The 16,648-nt window shown below is 35.4% G+C and overlaps 1 protein-coding gene across 1 annotated transcript; it reads right to left on the minus strand.

Annotated features, from left to right (window-relative positions):
• Positions 1 to 26: 26 nt before the first annotated feature.
• LOC127648934 (lactosylceramide 1,3-N-acetyl-beta-D-glucosaminyltransferase B-like) lies at positions 27 to 9,233 on the minus strand. The gene is made up of 3 exons (XM_052133772.1): positions 9,020 to 9,233; positions 5,630 to 5,688; positions 27 to 3,009 (listed from the first exon to the last, which is right to left on the minus strand). Exon 3 carries the CDS (start codon positions 2,788 to 2,790, stop codon positions 1,648 to 1,650), a length of 1,143 nt encoding a protein of 380 aa, XP_051989732.1. The 5' UTR covers positions 2,791 to 3,009; positions 5,630 to 5,688; positions 9,020 to 9,233; the 3' UTR covers positions 27 to 1,647.
• Positions 9,234 to 16,648: the final 7,415 nt, after the last annotated feature.

Consider the following 16,648-nt stretch of genomic DNA (forward strand, 5'->3'; position numbering starts at 1 on the left):
CATCAGGATGTAACATGAACCCTAAATATTTAATAGGCCTACTAGAAATTTTCATAGCTAAACATTAATTCATATCATTGTATTCAGTTATGTAATGAATTATACAAACAACCCTCCCTTTAACCGTGCACAACCTGGGGCATATACGCCCCACTAGTTAATGTCAACAAGACAACATTAGTAAGCTAATCTATAATTCATATTACTCTACTGTAAAGGAAGCAAATACAAAGACATTCAACAAAGCAAACAATTTTAATAGGCACGCAGCAATACAGTTTGTAAAGTTAAAATTTTGCAGCACATTGCAATCAAACCATAGAACTGACAGTGAATGTCTCTTGATAGCTTGACACATTGTCTTGACCTGCATCATCCTCGAGGGAGAAGAAAGTTTGGCATGCTCGGGTGTTGTTTTTGACAGGCTAATTTCAAAGGCAGAAATTATGTGTAGTTGCTGGTCTTGATTCGCAAAATCACTCTACAGCTTTGTAAAAATAAAAAAATGTCTGATATCTAGAGTATATTTATTCTGGCAAAAATTCTTACTGGAAGCACCACATGATCTCTTATGTTTTTAAATGTCATTATAAGGCATTAAAATATGATTTCCTGCTAATTGCATATACATATGAATTTTGTAAGTCAGAAAGTGTATATTTGAACAAAAGGACCCAAGGAAAATGAAGCCTTAAATATGTCATTAGATTTTGCCAACCAAGAAAGTTATTTCATTTAGATTAATGAGTGAACATTTACTGTAGTATTACCATTCAAAACTTATCAAAGGGGTGATAACACAGAAACTGTAAAAGAAATATTGAGAATATATATATATATATATATATTGCATTATTTTCAGGACACTTAAGCACACGTAGCCCCCAGTTCTCTTTACTGTACTTTTATTGTTCCTATTTTTTTTGCAATGATTATTCTCATTACATAACATTGCACTTTTTTTACTGTAATAGTCAAGTAAACTTTTATTTGTTTAGCGCTTTTTGCAACAAGTAGTTTCAAAGCAGCTTTACAGAAAATGATGCTGTAATGTCTTGAAGTCCTCACTGAGAATTGATGAAATAAAAAACATGATTAAAAATTATTTGTCTTTAGGCCCCCAGTGAGCGACCATAGACAACTGTGGCAAGGAAGTGAAAACTCAATATGTTAATGGAGAAAAATAAAAATATATATCTTGGAAGAAATCGGGTTCAGCTGGGGGAGCCAGTTTCCCGTTGGATTAGCCAGTTCTATGTCAAAATAACAGTTAAAAAATATGCTGTTGTACAATGTTTTTATTATAATTAAAATCAGCAAAAATGTAAAGCAGTACCAAAAGCGTACTATGATGTATATATACGTTACAATTTTTATCATGTTGCAGTGATGAGAATATTGTAATGACCATCTTTTTTCACGCGGTAATGAGAATTGGAGGGTAAAATGCTCTCAACTGTCATGAAAATAATGTCACAATGTAAAAATAAATTAATGGCCTTCATTAAATAGGCCTTCATTTCTATTAACAAAATATAATTTCTTATTTGTTTCTTTTAATTTTGAAGTAAAATAGGACTTTTTGGATACATATACAGTACAACACATTAAGGGTAAAATAGAAAACATTTAAGTTTCAATAAATTGTCATGTCAAAAAAGCTGCCATGCATGGGTATGAGGCTGAAGAAAATGGTATACATAGGAGCCTCACTTTCACCATGGTACAGTAGAGCCTCCAAAATAGTCCTGAGGACATTTGACCAACATCATATTCTGTTGCAAGCTTCCACAATTCATAGATGTCCCTTACATGTCCATGTGAAGTCATCATCTGGTTGTAGATACAACGGTGATGAGCGGCTTTTCCCTCCCCCGAGAAAAACAGATGGTCCTTGGGAGAGATGCCCAACACTTTGGCACAGATACCAAGAAAGACATCATCAATGTAAAGGGAAGCATTTAAGGTGAGTGAAGCCTGATAGATTTTGGTAGCCACATCTTTGGAGAGGACATAGCCAGACCCAGGGGTGTAATCTGGGTAAGAACACCATGGGTACATGTCTCGGGACACATAGTACTTACTCTCTTTGTCTCGTGCCGGTGGGGATCCACGGTGCACCCTTCCTACCCAAAGGTCTTCGACGTTACTGTGGGAAATCCCTTGCAAATAGTGAATTAAGTTGAAAATATGGACAAAGACATCATCATCCGCAGACATGAGGAAATGGGCATGACGGCAGTAGGTATCTTTCCAGCCAAGCTGCAGAAGAAGCTTGATAGTCAGATTGTGGAAAGAGTCTATGAAGTCCTGCTGGATAAGGTCATGATATGTTTGGTCCTCAAAGAACAATTGCTGCTGAAGTTTTGTCCTCTGCTGTGGTTCAGGATGAAGGCCAAGAGCAAACAACACCTTTACCGTAACACCCACTGTCCTTTCAATGTACACCTCATTTCCCCAAGTAGAACGAATTGCCTGCCTTCTCTCAAAGTTCTCAGAGGAACTTTTAACAAATAGCAAGAGCAGAATGTCTCTTGTGCCACATTTCTTTTCTTGGTTTATTATGTATTTATGATTGCTATACTTTGTAGCCTCTTCAGGGCTGATTCTAAAGCTTGCATTAATGAACTTGAAGTTATTGAGAAGGTAGCGGTATGTGATAGACTTTACATGGGACACAATTTTATTGTCAAGCTGTTCCCAGTGAACCATGATCATCAAGGTAGCAAAGCACATTATCATTATCTGTAGAACTTGGTATTTTCTGATTCTACGCATGTTTACAAACATTATGATGACTCAGAACTTTGTCTCCTGGTTAGATTCCTGGTTAATGTGAGATTCCTGGCTATGTTTAGTTTAAAGCCTTTAAAACTTATTAGAGTCTGAGTTACATTATGAGACGAGAAAAACTGATCTGGGTCTCTGATGATTGTTCAGATATAGCTGCCATTGATGTTGAGGTCTTCATCATAACTATAGACCAATGGATATCTTCTTGTAAAATGCCTGAAAGAGAAATGTAAAGACAACTTTAGTGGTTATGTAACAGTCCTTAATCAGATAGGTGCTTGTGAGAAAGTAGGGTAAGATCCGCAAGGGTGACCATGACTTTGCCAATTAGGATGTGTTCCTAGTTCAAGATCTGTTGTTGGTCCTGGAACAACATTCCTGTCCAACAATGCCTAAAGTCTAGGAGGGTATACTTAGTTTTTCCATGTGCCAATTTGCCTCGCGCACACAGTCGAGCACTCGGTTAGCCCATATGGATGCTTTCAGCGCATGAACACTTAGACTGATTTGTGATACGCTTAAGTACTGTCAATGCCAGATGCATGGGCAGACGACACGCATTGAATTAGGTCTTAAAAAACTGAGTTGCATGCAGACAGTACTATGCTAATGATGAAATTTGCATCACACACAGATTGCGCGAGATGTAGCATTAGACGGAAAACGAAGTATACATTGGCCTTAACTCCAACTATAACCATAAACTACCTCTAAAATCAGAGGGAAATGGTTGGTTTATAAAAATATTATTAAAGTCCAAGAGGCATAGATAGGCATTGTTTTCATGTGTCCTCAGATTGATCTCCTATGTATGGGTTTAAAATTTGGTGATAATATCTCATTCTGTTCAAGAGTTTTAACTATTCAAGAAAAAGTGGCCATGCCCACTTTGTACGTTTTGTCATACTGTTACAGCGGTGCATTGAAAGTTCCAATTGTTTTGATAATTATAGATATCAGGACTCCAGAGAACCTTTCTGCACTGGTTTGATTCCAATCGGGTGAATGGCCAAGGACTAGCTCAAAAATTTTTTTTTTTCAGCTGCTAAAAGTGATTGGTCAATAGCGGCCATGTTTTTCAAGATTTGTGAGCGTCCACATAGACCTTGATGGCACCTTGGACAAAGACACTGCAAGCTAAATTTCAAGTAGATAGTATCAACGGTTCCATAGTTAGAGCCATTTTTATATTTTTAATTATTATAGAGCCACTAAGAGGCGGGAAATTTGCCCTCAGATTGACCACTTACATAAGACTTCCAGATTTGTGACTATATCTAATTACGTTCAAAATGTATAACCATTTAAGTAAAAGTGGCCATGCCCGCTTTGTATGTTTTGGCATACTGTTGCAACAAATCAAAACTTCAAACTTGTATTGATAATTATTGATATTGAGACTCCAGAGAATCTCTCTTCAATTATTTGGTTCCAAATGGGCCAACAACCTAGGACTAGTTAGGAAAAGAAGGGTTTGTAAAGAATCTCAAATATTTAATGAACAATTTGATTCAGACCAATGGTTCTTGTGGCCAAGTTGGTGGAATAGTCTGCGCATTTGCCTGGAACTGTTTTCACTAATAAGTTGGCCCACAATGTGGCAACAGACACAGCTGGGCCATTGCTTTAAAGAAGTAGTGCAAGAAGATGACATTAAAGCTGGTGCACATCCGGAGACAAAAGTGGAAACAACGACAACGAGGGTATGTGCATGTCAAGACCGTGTGTGTGAGGAGGTCAGGAGATACCTGCATTTGTATAACTCAAGTCTAAATCACTATAAATACATCTTTTTGTGTCTAAACTAGTAGAGAAATGGTCAAGTATTGCATAGCAATCTTAGTGTGCCTGTGCTGACCACCTGTGTAAGCCGCATGGTCAAATGTGATACACTTTGAAAGGTTAGAACGTTCGACTGCAAGCATATGCTAACGCACGAGTAAAAAAACAAACTACACTTTGGGCTTAACCGTAAACCTAACCAAAAAACATAGCCTAACCCTAATCAGTAAGGATGTTGAACCAGGAACATATCCTACTCCAGGGCCACCACCATGGTCTGTGGGTAAGCCGAGCCACATATCTATCTTATGTGAACACATTTAGGAAGTGCCCATTAGGCCTAGCTTTCTGTAAATGACAAGAATACCCGGGAAATGTGCTACATATTTTCACGCATTGAATACTGTAATATTAAAGATGAAGTGTTTAACTTCTGTCCACTAGTGCCACCGAATGGAATTCAACGCCCCTCCTTACGTTTAGTTGTCTCTGCATGTTAAACTGGGATAGGTGAAAGTATTTTAACTTGGTCTTCACTGGAATTTCTGGAATAGCCAATCCTGTTTTTGCTTAATATTCAAATTTATAAATGAATATTACTTACATTTAATTAAATATAAATTAAATTAATCTTAAAAGAGTAAAGAAAAACAAAGAAACTGGAGGTGGAAAAAAAAAAAACGACTGTGTTCCAATAACATTGTAGTGCAACATTGTCCAACAAAGGGGGTTAACCTTCAGTTCTCATTCAAAGTACACAGTCTTTCAAGCTTTACTGGTTATTTCTATTGCATCTCATTTTGAAACCCCAAAGGTTTTGCATGGACTTGTCTGTCAAACTGTCAGCCATGGTTTCATTTGCACCAGTAAATAACATCACATCAATCTGAATGAAATAATAAGCTGAACGATCATTCTGATTCTGACTAAACAATTTCTCTGACCGACAATTCCTCTATGCAATGCTAAAAGAAAACACACCATATTCTTGAATCCAAGGAACAGCAATGCAAATGTTATGCAATGTAAATGCAAATGATAGAAGACAACACACCTGAAGGGTCTTTATAGCATTGGGATTTCCGTACACAGCCCTAATGAAATCCCTGATACCTGTGAAAAGCATAAAAGAAGACTTAGACTTAAAGGTTGTTTTGGATTTCAAAACACTGATTAACTGGTCTTGCCAAATATAGCTAGTGTGATTGAGTATGTTGAATCAAAAAATCTAAATAAGAGAGAAAAAGAAAGCTTTTCATTAATTTCTGAGACTTGACTTAATGTTTCATTATTTTTCTTTGTAGTAACTTTGATGTCCCTGGCTCAGATCCTGAGATTTAATTTGCTTAACTTGTTTGCCAGCAACAATCACATGCGTAAAATAGAACCTCCTTAATAATGAAGAGGTTTATTTTAAATCAATACAGTTTGACAAAATGCAAAACTTCATGAGAGAAAATTATCATCAACACATGAATCGTGTTAAAAATGACTTCTCACATAAATATATATATAAACATTTGCATAAGTATTTGCATACTCTGCAACAATAGACTAAATCAGTATAATAATATTGTACTAATTCATATGCTGAGCCAGACTTTCATGAGTCAGCATTTTCACCAAATGGCAGATCAAACCATTAAAATTAATTAATGTGTGTTAAAGAGTCTGAAGAGAAACCACAATTTGTGAGATTTGAACATTAAGTAGGTCTTAAATGGGAAACCAAAAATGATCAACTATTTGTAAAACCATACCATGAGTTGAATACTTACACTGTTGAAGAATTTGCCCCATCCATTTAAAATGAAAAGTTCCACATTCGTCACTTCTCACCGGAGTTTACACTACGCCTACGTCATACGCTAGAACTGGACTCTCTCATGAACGCGTGGATGGCCGTTACCGGAAGCCAGAGATTATAGTTGATTAAAGTTATAAATATGGATATTTTTCTTTCAAAAATGCATCGCTCGCCTTCAGAAGGCCTTTATTAACCCCCTGGAATCTGTATGGATTACTTTTTTGATGGATAGATGTGCTTTTTTGGGCTTCAAAATCTAAGGTACCATTCACTCCCATTATAAAGCTTGGAAGAGCCAGGATATTTTTTTTATATAAAAAACAGAAAGAAGAAAGTCATATACAACTAGGATGGCTTGGAAGGTGAGTAAATTATGGGATAATTTTCATTTTTGGGTGAACTATCCCTTTAAATAAGCAGACTAATGAGGGAGAACAGGTAAAACAGGTAACAAGTCATACGAGAGGGTGGGGTAGATTGTAAAAGATTGTGGCAAATGGGGAAACCAAACAAAGACATGTACCTACACAGTCAACTGACACAAGCACATGCCATCAGGAAAACACAAGCAACATGCACTCATGTCTACAGACAATGACAGGACAAGAGAATACATGAAAATACCAATAAATCAATTCCATGCATTCTCACACAAACTCTGCTCATTATAACAGGAGTGCCGGCACTGTGGCATGTCCTGCATGCTTACTTCTCCAAGGCACTGGCCGAATGAACCCTATTTGGAGTCCGGTCCACTAGGGTGGGCTTGTTTCTTGATTGGGTGGGCTAGGCCCACAATCGTCCCGCCATGGAGCCAGCCCTGTGACCATGTCATCTCTCGTCCACACTATGTTTGTGACAAGTACTTAATTTCAATGGTTCACTACCCTGTTGGCTAGTGGGCATTGTCTATATGATTGCCTAGCCTCTTGACCATGCTGTCTTTTAACTCTTCCCAGTTTATTGTCAATGTTTTACATCCTTGTTGGCTAGTGTCATTGTTTGTTCAAACTGTTGGTCTTGTGACCATCTTGTCCTTTGCTCGCATCACATTATGTTGAATGTGAAGGGGTGTGTGTTCAATGTTTTATCACCCTGTTGGCTAGTTTCATTGTATTAAGTTACCGGTCTGTGACCGTTTTGGCTCTGTTGCTGCTCATTGAGTGCAATGGCTAGTGTCATAGTCATTATTCATCATAAATGGTTTATGAAATACATTTCATATTCATTTTGAACAGTACTTTCAATTGTTTTAGCATTTTAAAGCATTATGTATTTTCATGAAATGCAATAATATTAATCTTATATTCATTTATACATTTTCAGGCAATTTATTAGTTCATGATCACTTGAGTTTAGCGTGTAATGACGTGTCAATTTCTTATGGATAATTTAATTGTGGCCAAAGCATATTCCCCTGAGTTTCTTTTTTAAATTAATTTAATAACGGGTTAAAATATAATAAATATTAATGTATAATATTTCAGTTTTTCTCAATCACTTTGGCTCAATTCTTGAATGAGAATTATTTTTTTTCAAAACATTAAGTTCAAATCTCTGAACAATTTGTTTTTGTTCACACCAGATTTGAATTTATTATTCAAGCAAATTGCATGTGTTATGGCACATGTGTGCAAAACAGTGATTACCATTGTCTACAATTTGCACAATAACTAAATGCACATGGCTTGCTGATCAAAACTGATGAGTTGATTCTCAGTGAAATTGTCATACTCTTCACAGCTTCTAAATATTATTTGATCGCGTGAGCCATCACATGCAAAATGATCCATTCAATTATCAAAAACTGTATACTCCATATACAAATAAATTATATTCCATAAATATCTATGACATTAAATGTTTTTACATTGCTGTAGGATTTTTTTACATTTTCTTTGCATGGATGTCATTATGTCGCAATTTTCTGTTCACTATATATGACTTTATATGCTACAAAGATTGCTACAAAAATGCATTTACTGTATACATACAAATGTTCATATCCTTTTCCTGTGTACCACAGTATTGACTTTTCCCAGTAAACTTTTACCTACTGTTGAAATCTGTATCTAAAAACCTCAGTGTGATACACAATAGCATTCAGCTAGACAAACTAACATTACTGTATAGTACAGTGAGCAGTCAATGTCAACCAAAAATTTACATTTGTATACATACAAACATTTCCAGGGTTGACTGCCATGGTGAAAAAACATCTAAATATACATTTTGACCAGTACGGCTCACACGATGACAAAACTATTAATTTAGGTAGCATTGGCCAATTTACTGACACAATAGAGTTTGAAGCATGAATTAAATGTTTTGGGTGAGTTACTACATTGCACTGCAGATATGCAATAGAGTTGTGATGTCCCATTAAACATTTGTGACCATTAAGACGGTTTCAGAAAAGAAAAACTGAGAAAAGCTGTAACTTATTCATATATGATTGTATTTAGGCTATTATTCGCTGAGGTTCTCACTTGTACTTAGCACGTATTGACGTGTATTTTTATGGAATGGCAAGGTAATTGTGCCAACGAGTTGGTAACACAAATTTGTTATTGAACAGCGAACATCAAAAAAAGAAAGAAATATAGAAAGAAAGAAAAAAAATAAGGAAGCTCTTACCCACTGACCGCGTCGATTCAGAAAATAATGTTGTTACAGTCCCAAATTCAATCATGTTTCCAAGTGCGTAAACAGTGACTAAACTCACAACTTTAGGTTTGGACATCTGTTACCAATCAGAAAACCCAACACACTGCCCTGATGTGCTTGTGACTTCCTCTACAGTCAGAAATCGAGAATGGATGTGTGGAGTAACTCGTGACACTTCCGTTTTGTTTTGAAGGAACGTGTCCATCGGTTCACACACGGTATTCGTCATATCGATGGTAAACCACACGTATTGTGTATTCATTCACACACCATAGAAAGCGCGGTAAAACTCCCATTCTTCCATTTAGCGTCATAATTACACCCAGACTGTAGTAAACTTCCTAAACGATTTCATTAAATAACAAATGTATACATATTGACCTTTTCGCAAAGAAAGTTACATGATGTCGGCGTGGACACGGAATGAATGTTGATCCTCATATTAAACATCACTTTTTCATCTTAGCGCTAAGATTTGCATCCGGCGATTTAAAATAGAGGAAAACATTTTTTAAATGTTGCAAATGTATGTAGCTAATGAGAATCCCTAAATTTAACAACCTTTTTTTTTTTTTACCAAAAATATGTATTTGACTACCACCCCTAGAGTCGCGAGTTCGAATCCAGGGCGTGCTGAGTGACTCATGTCAGGTCTCCTAAGCAACCATAATTGGCCCGGTTGCTAGGGAGGGTAGAGTCACACGGGGTAACCTCCTCGTGGTCACTATAATGTGGTTCTCGCTTGCAGAAGGGTTAAGGAGGATTCCGTCATTAAACATATTATTTTTATACATGGAAAACATAATTTGTCTCAGATAGATAAAGACATCTTTGTTCAATTACAATTAGAATTGGATTAAATATTTGAAAATAAAGCTAAAGGAGCATATTTTATTGGTGACACAGTTGCTTCGGCATGATGGTCACTTAATTTCATATGGAGAATTTCTAGATAGATTTAAACTTCCAATATCTGCAAAGGATTATGCAATTGTTTTTGATGCCATACCTTTTGGACTCCTTCAATTGTTGCATGTTGCTGGTGTTGTTGATTTGAATGTAACTATTCACTTTAACTTAAAATTGGATGGTATAAGTATTGTTGATAAAAAATGCAACAATAAATTCATTAGACAGATCTGTCAGTCTTTTACGGGACCCCCAGCTAAAAGTTTCAGGAAATCATGCTTCCATGACATTGAGTGGGAGGAGGCTTTTATGGTTTCCAGGAGATAAGGTAACAATAAGATTAGAGAGATATCATTTAAAATTATTCTTTGTATTGATCCAGTAAATAAGGTTATGCAAAGATTTAAGAAAGATATTGATTTGAAATGTGTGTTCTGTAATTTGAATGAAGAGAGTATTTGTCATCTTTTTTTTTTTTTAATGCATTTGCTCTAGATTGTTCTGGTGTGATTTTAAGGTCTTTTTTAAGGAGATTTCTGGATCTGATATTACTTTGGAGGACAAATATATGTATAAGAACTTTTTATAAGAAAGTTTGTTTTGTTCTTAATTTGTTTATTATTTTAGGGAAATATCACATTCATAAATGTCGTTGGTGAAAATGTACACCTAGTTTTGTACAATTTAAGTTTGAGCTTTGTCAGTATCTTAAAGCATTGGAGGATGTAAGGAACACTAAAGCTAAAAAGACTATAGATTATTGTAAAGCCTTGAAATATTATCCTTTTTAAGGATTTTTGTATTTATTTTGTAATTAGAGATATATTTTTGATTTTAATACCCCTATGTATTTGTTGTTAATTTATTTTATTTGCTTGTAATATTTTGTATTAATTTTGTTTTATTTTTTATTTGTATACTGTTCTTATTGCAATTATTGTTATTGTCATTCTGTATTTGATTATTGTGTGATTTTGATACCAAATAAAATAAATAAAAAAATAATGTGGTTCTCGCTCTCCATGGGGCACGTGGTGAGATGTGCGTGGATGCCGCAGATTCATCCTCCGTCACCCGGATTCAGGCGAGTCACTTACGCCACCATGAGGATTTAGAGCGCATTGGGAATTGGGCATTCCAATTTGGGGAGAAACAAAAATTACACCAAATAGCCTTTCACTTATCGGACCTGTTATTAAAAAAAACTTTTCATTTAATCACCTTGAACAAAACAAAAAATTATACATATATATATATATATATATATATACACCAAACTTTTTTTCTTTGACCAGAAAAAAAGCGAATTTTCCTTAAGGTGTTCCTCCCACCATTGTACTCCATTAGCATAGGTGAATTACACACTGTGCCAATGGGGCCAGTGCTCAGGGGCCATTGATTACTAGGGGCCCATGGGGGCCTTATGCTGCAAGGTCGCATCAACATTGAAAACAAATGTATATATGTATATGCTTGAATATATGGGCTCCACAGCATACAAGGCAGCTTTTATAGGGCCCTGTGATAGGGCCCATTTGCCTCTGTTTCTAATAAAAATAAATAAATAAATAAAATCAGCCATAATTTCAATTTTTTCTTTTTTAAACATCATTATAGTGTTTGGTGTATATATATAAAAAAGTTATACAATAAAATTAGTTTTTGGAGAAAAAAACAACAACAAAAGACAAACATATTTTATTCATTTTGTATCTGATGTGCTTAATTGTAATGATATACATATCTATAGACCAGGAGAGGAAGTTGTCATGGCTATATTAAAAAACAAATCTGACAAATCATTTCAAATGCTAAGCATTTTTTAAATAGATTTAACTAAAACACACACTTGATGTGCTATCCGTTAACATCAGGTTGTGCACAACAAAAAATACATCGATTTTTAATTGCGTTTCCATTTTGTTTCCATTAATTATTCAATATTGTCACTCTCCTCTCAACACCGTCACAACACTCACAGCACTTGCACCCACATCGTTTGAACACCGTGTTTTACATAAATATATAGAATTTGTAATGTATAATATATATTGATTATTCCATATTTCGGTCCCAATATTCATAAATGTAGTGAATAACTCCATCACAGGTTTATAGTGAAATCTGTGACAGAGTTGTGTGTGTTGTGTTGTGTGTTGTGCTCAGAATGACCTCTGTTCCTTGTGTGGTGTAGGACAGAAGAACAAACAGCATGCATGAAAAGAATAAATTATATATATATTTATGGATTCAAATATTATTTTGAAAAGTACTGATTTAATATCTTAATTTCATGTGACAGGGTTGAGTTAAGCTTGACTACACCCATAATACACTTAATAATGTCATACCTGTTTCTGCACCACGCTGTTGAAGAAATCTGAATGATGTCACTTCTGGTTAATAATGTCACATATGGTGGATCAAAAAATGTTATGGACAGAAAATGGTTGGTGTAATGGGGTTGAGTTCAAACTTTATAGACTGGTTTTAATAGAAAATAATGCATTTTTTTTTTTTTTTTTTTTTTGGTAAAATATCTTTCTTAGCAAAGGAACACCAATAAATGTTTACAAAAAAAATGTTCACCTTGAATTTTTTTTCTCCACAATCCTACAACGCCAGACCCATATTTACAAGTGTTGGTGGAGGAAAAACTTAAAAATGACCTTTGAAGCATTATGGGTTATTCATGTTTGCCTTGTCGTGTGTGTGCTTTTGACAGTTGAAGGGCTCTGGAAACAGGATAGTTGTAGTAATATCTGTCAAATAATGAAATGCCTCAATGCAGGAAATAAATTGCACTATTTGTATTAAACATAAATACAAATAGATAATATAAACATATTTACAGAACATACATATTGGGTGGAATTTCCTTTTAAGATAGTTTTCTTCATGGTTTTCAAGAATAAGGTTATATATCAAGTGCATTTATTTTGTTGTTGATGTTAACAACAAAAAACAGGAAATGTTCTCTCTCTACTTTATATATTAGGCCTATCCAGTTTATTTCCTAATATCAAAAATCATTCAAACAGAAAAAATATATTAAATGGGAGGAACACTTTGTCCATAAGTACTGGAGGTCCAGACTTTAAATTTGCCCTTATATTTACAATGCAATGCCATACAAGGAAAGGTAAGGCCATAGATTGCTCCATATTGCTGTGGTTAGGTCATTGTAGCTAGTCTTTATATCTACACTGGCAGCCAAAAGTTTGGAATAATGTACAGATTTCGCTGTTTTGGAAGAAAATTGGTACTTAAATTCACCAAAGTGTCATTCAACTGATCACAAAGTATAGTCAGGACATTACTGATGTAAAAAAACAGCACCATCACTATTTGAAAAATACATTTTTGATCAAATCTAGACAGGCCCCATTTCCAGCAGCCATCACTCCAACACCTTATTCTTGAGTAATCATGCTAAATTGTTAATTGGGTACAAGAAAGAAGAGAGAGGTCAACAGAGAATGGGCAGACTGGTTTGAGCTGACAGAAAGACTATGGTAACTCTAGACTATGGTAAATCCTTTTTGATAAACATGGTGTAAAAACAGATTACAAGGAAAGAGGTGATACCCATACTAGAGGTGTGAAACCCGACCCGGGAACCGAGAACAAGCTGGGTTTCGGGTCAGTTATTAAAGTAGGGTTTGTAATTGATGAAAAAATAAACAGGTACACGCGCTCTCACTCACAGACACATATAAGGAAGACATATTAAAACATTCTTGAAATTAGTTGTCATAATTGTCAGTTTTATCTACGATTATATGGTCGCAAAAATTAATTGACATTCGCGAGCCAGTACACACTGAACTGAGAACAGTACGGACTCGGAGTAGGGCCTACATGTCCGCTGATAACCGACGAGCTGATGATAACGAGCATGCGTGAACCGATAGACTTGAATGAGGGGGCGAAATGTAAGTTTCTTTGTGATTTCTGTGAAACCATGAGTTAAATAAGAAGACTTTTTTTACTTTATATACTTTAGTCATGTAGCTAAAATATCCGCGTTTGCACATCATAGCCCTATTGTGTGCTTTAGTTGAGAACTGTAATGTAGGAAACTTATCCAATATTATTATAATTATGTAATTAAATAAAATGTAACTCAGCTATATGCGCGTACACACGGCTTTATTTGAATGTGTTTTCACCGTGTATTTCCATCCGTCGGGATAATAGCAATAGAGACAGAACAATCCAACCGTCTCCATTGACTTTGCATTGCGAGAGGCTGCCTCCTTGTCATTTATGGTACGGTGGCCGAGAGAGCTCAATGTGCTGCAACCTAAAGAAGACTCATGCAAATAGAAAAAAAAAAAACGCTTGCAAAAAGAAAAAAACACCAGCAAATTAAGAAAACATCTTCATCAGTTTCACAGCACATGTGTACTCCAAATACTCACAACACAACCAAATGCAGAAACGCGCTGCAAGTAACACAGACCACAACGGAAATGTTTCCGGGGGAACCAAATATAGTTTTTTTTTTTTTTATAAATAAACTATAATATTAAAATAATATTGTAATATATTGTATATAGAAATAATATTATAATATTATATTGTAATATTATACTTTTTTATAGTTCTTCTACTCTTTGCTTACAGCTCAAAATTCTACTTTATTTTATTTTATTTATTTTAACTTTTTTTTTCCACAAAACATACAGAGATTAATTTTTTTATGACATACAACTTGTATACAATATACAAAATGTATTAACAATATGTTCAATGTCATCAGAAATGAGAAAAGAACAATGAGCTGAAAACTAATATAAATAAAAAAGATAGTGAAGAAGAACATGAAGGAAAGATATTAATCTTTACATCAGTTACACCAGAGCCATTCTCTCCATGGCTCTGAGTTACACTATACAAATTGTTTCATGTTATGTTTAATGTTTAATTTTCATAAAGAAAAGTTTCATAAGAAGGTCTAGGTAACGTAGGGTCCAATGTTTTAAAGTTGAGACACTGACACACAGATATATATAACGGATATATAAAACGCATATTTTAACAGTTTTTTTTTTAAAGTAAAAATAAATTTATTTGCAACCGTTATGTTAACAGCATTATATTTCTGTCCTCAGAACAGCTATTCAGCTGATGGACAACGTGCTGCGTTGTCATGGGAACATCCCAGGTGAAAATAATTACGTTGGAAGTTGTCTTTCATTGCTCCCTTCATCAAGTGCGTTCCAAACGGCTACATAAATGGCACACTAGTGCCATGCTCACTCCAAAGTCCCACTTGAAGAGCTCTGCCTTCTGCCCTTCGAAGGGAGTAGGGCATAGGGATGCTCACTTATTTGGTTCCCCCGGAAACATTTCCGTTGTGGTCTGTATTACTTGCAGCGCGTTTCTATATTTGGTTGTGTTGTGAAGTTTTGCAGCGCGTTTCTGTATTTGGTTGTGTTGTGAGCTTTTGCAGCGCGTTTCTGTATTTTGTTGTGAGTATTTGGAGCACACGTGTGCTGTGAAACTGATGAAGATGTTTTCTTAATTTGCGGGTGTTTTTTTATTTGCATGCGTCTTCTTTAGGTTGCAGCACGTTGAGCTCTGTCGGCCACCGTATTTATGACATATAACAAAAAACAAAACAATGTCTAAAAGCTGCTATATGACAAGGTGTACAGCAAACAAGCTAAATAACCCAGAAATACATTTTTATAAGCTGTTGACCCCAAAAAACGGTTTGTTTCAGGACATAAAAGTGGATCAACTGAGACAGAGCGCAACTAGTTCTCGAAATACTCTGAGAACTACGCTCACTGGAACGCGACATGATATTGTAAAAAAAAAAAAAAAAACATTCATAATTTTAATTGATTATTATTTTATTGATGTAATAATTGATGTCGATTGATTATTTCACCACCCTACGTGAAGCTGAGAGGAGGAGATGTATTGAGAAGTTACATTTTATTGTCAGGATCCCACAATTTACCCACTCTTCCTGCTGATGCTTCACGTCTTATTGCCTGTATCCACTTTTGTCTCCTTAAAGGCTGGCTTTTACGGTTCGGAAGCTTATAAAAAAATTATTTCTGTTTTTTTTTTTAGCTTGTTTGCAGTACACCTTGTCACACAGCAGCTTTTAGGCATTTTTCTGTCTTTTGTTATATGCCATAAATGACAAGGAGGCAGCCTCTCGCAATGCAAAGTCAATGGAGACTGTTGGATTGTTTCCCCCCCGGTGGGCGTGGTCTTCAGATTATGACGCGTTGCGCTCTGTCTCTATACTTATTTGTGACGTCATAGCGTGATGACGTAAACGAATTGGTGAATGGATTTTTTAATCGGTTCATTGAAACAAACTGTCCGAAAGAACTAGTTCGCGAAAAAGAATCGGACACAAGACAAATCTAAATGCAATAAAATAATAATAATAATAAAAAAACCTGCCTCATCGATCATTTGTGCAGATGGAGAAGAGACCAACACTATTATCAAAATATATTTTATTCTGGACTTTTGATTTGACTCAAATCACAACAGTCAAATCAACATCGCAGTAAGTGATGCTAAAGAGTGAGCTAAACAGGAGGATAAAGAGAGCAAGGGTACAGACACCGAACAACTATTTACATGGTCAAGGATGTTTTGATATGCCCATGTAGGTGTTGTTGCTTGGGGGTGATAACAACAAAGAATTATAAAACT

This window comes from Xyrauchen texanus, chromosome 9, assembly GCF_025860055.1.
Source record: "Xyrauchen texanus isolate HMW12.3.18 chromosome 9, RBS_HiC_50CHRs, whole genome shotgun sequence".
NCBI lineage: Eukaryota > Metazoa > Chordata > Actinopteri > Cypriniformes > Catostomidae > Xyrauchen > Xyrauchen texanus.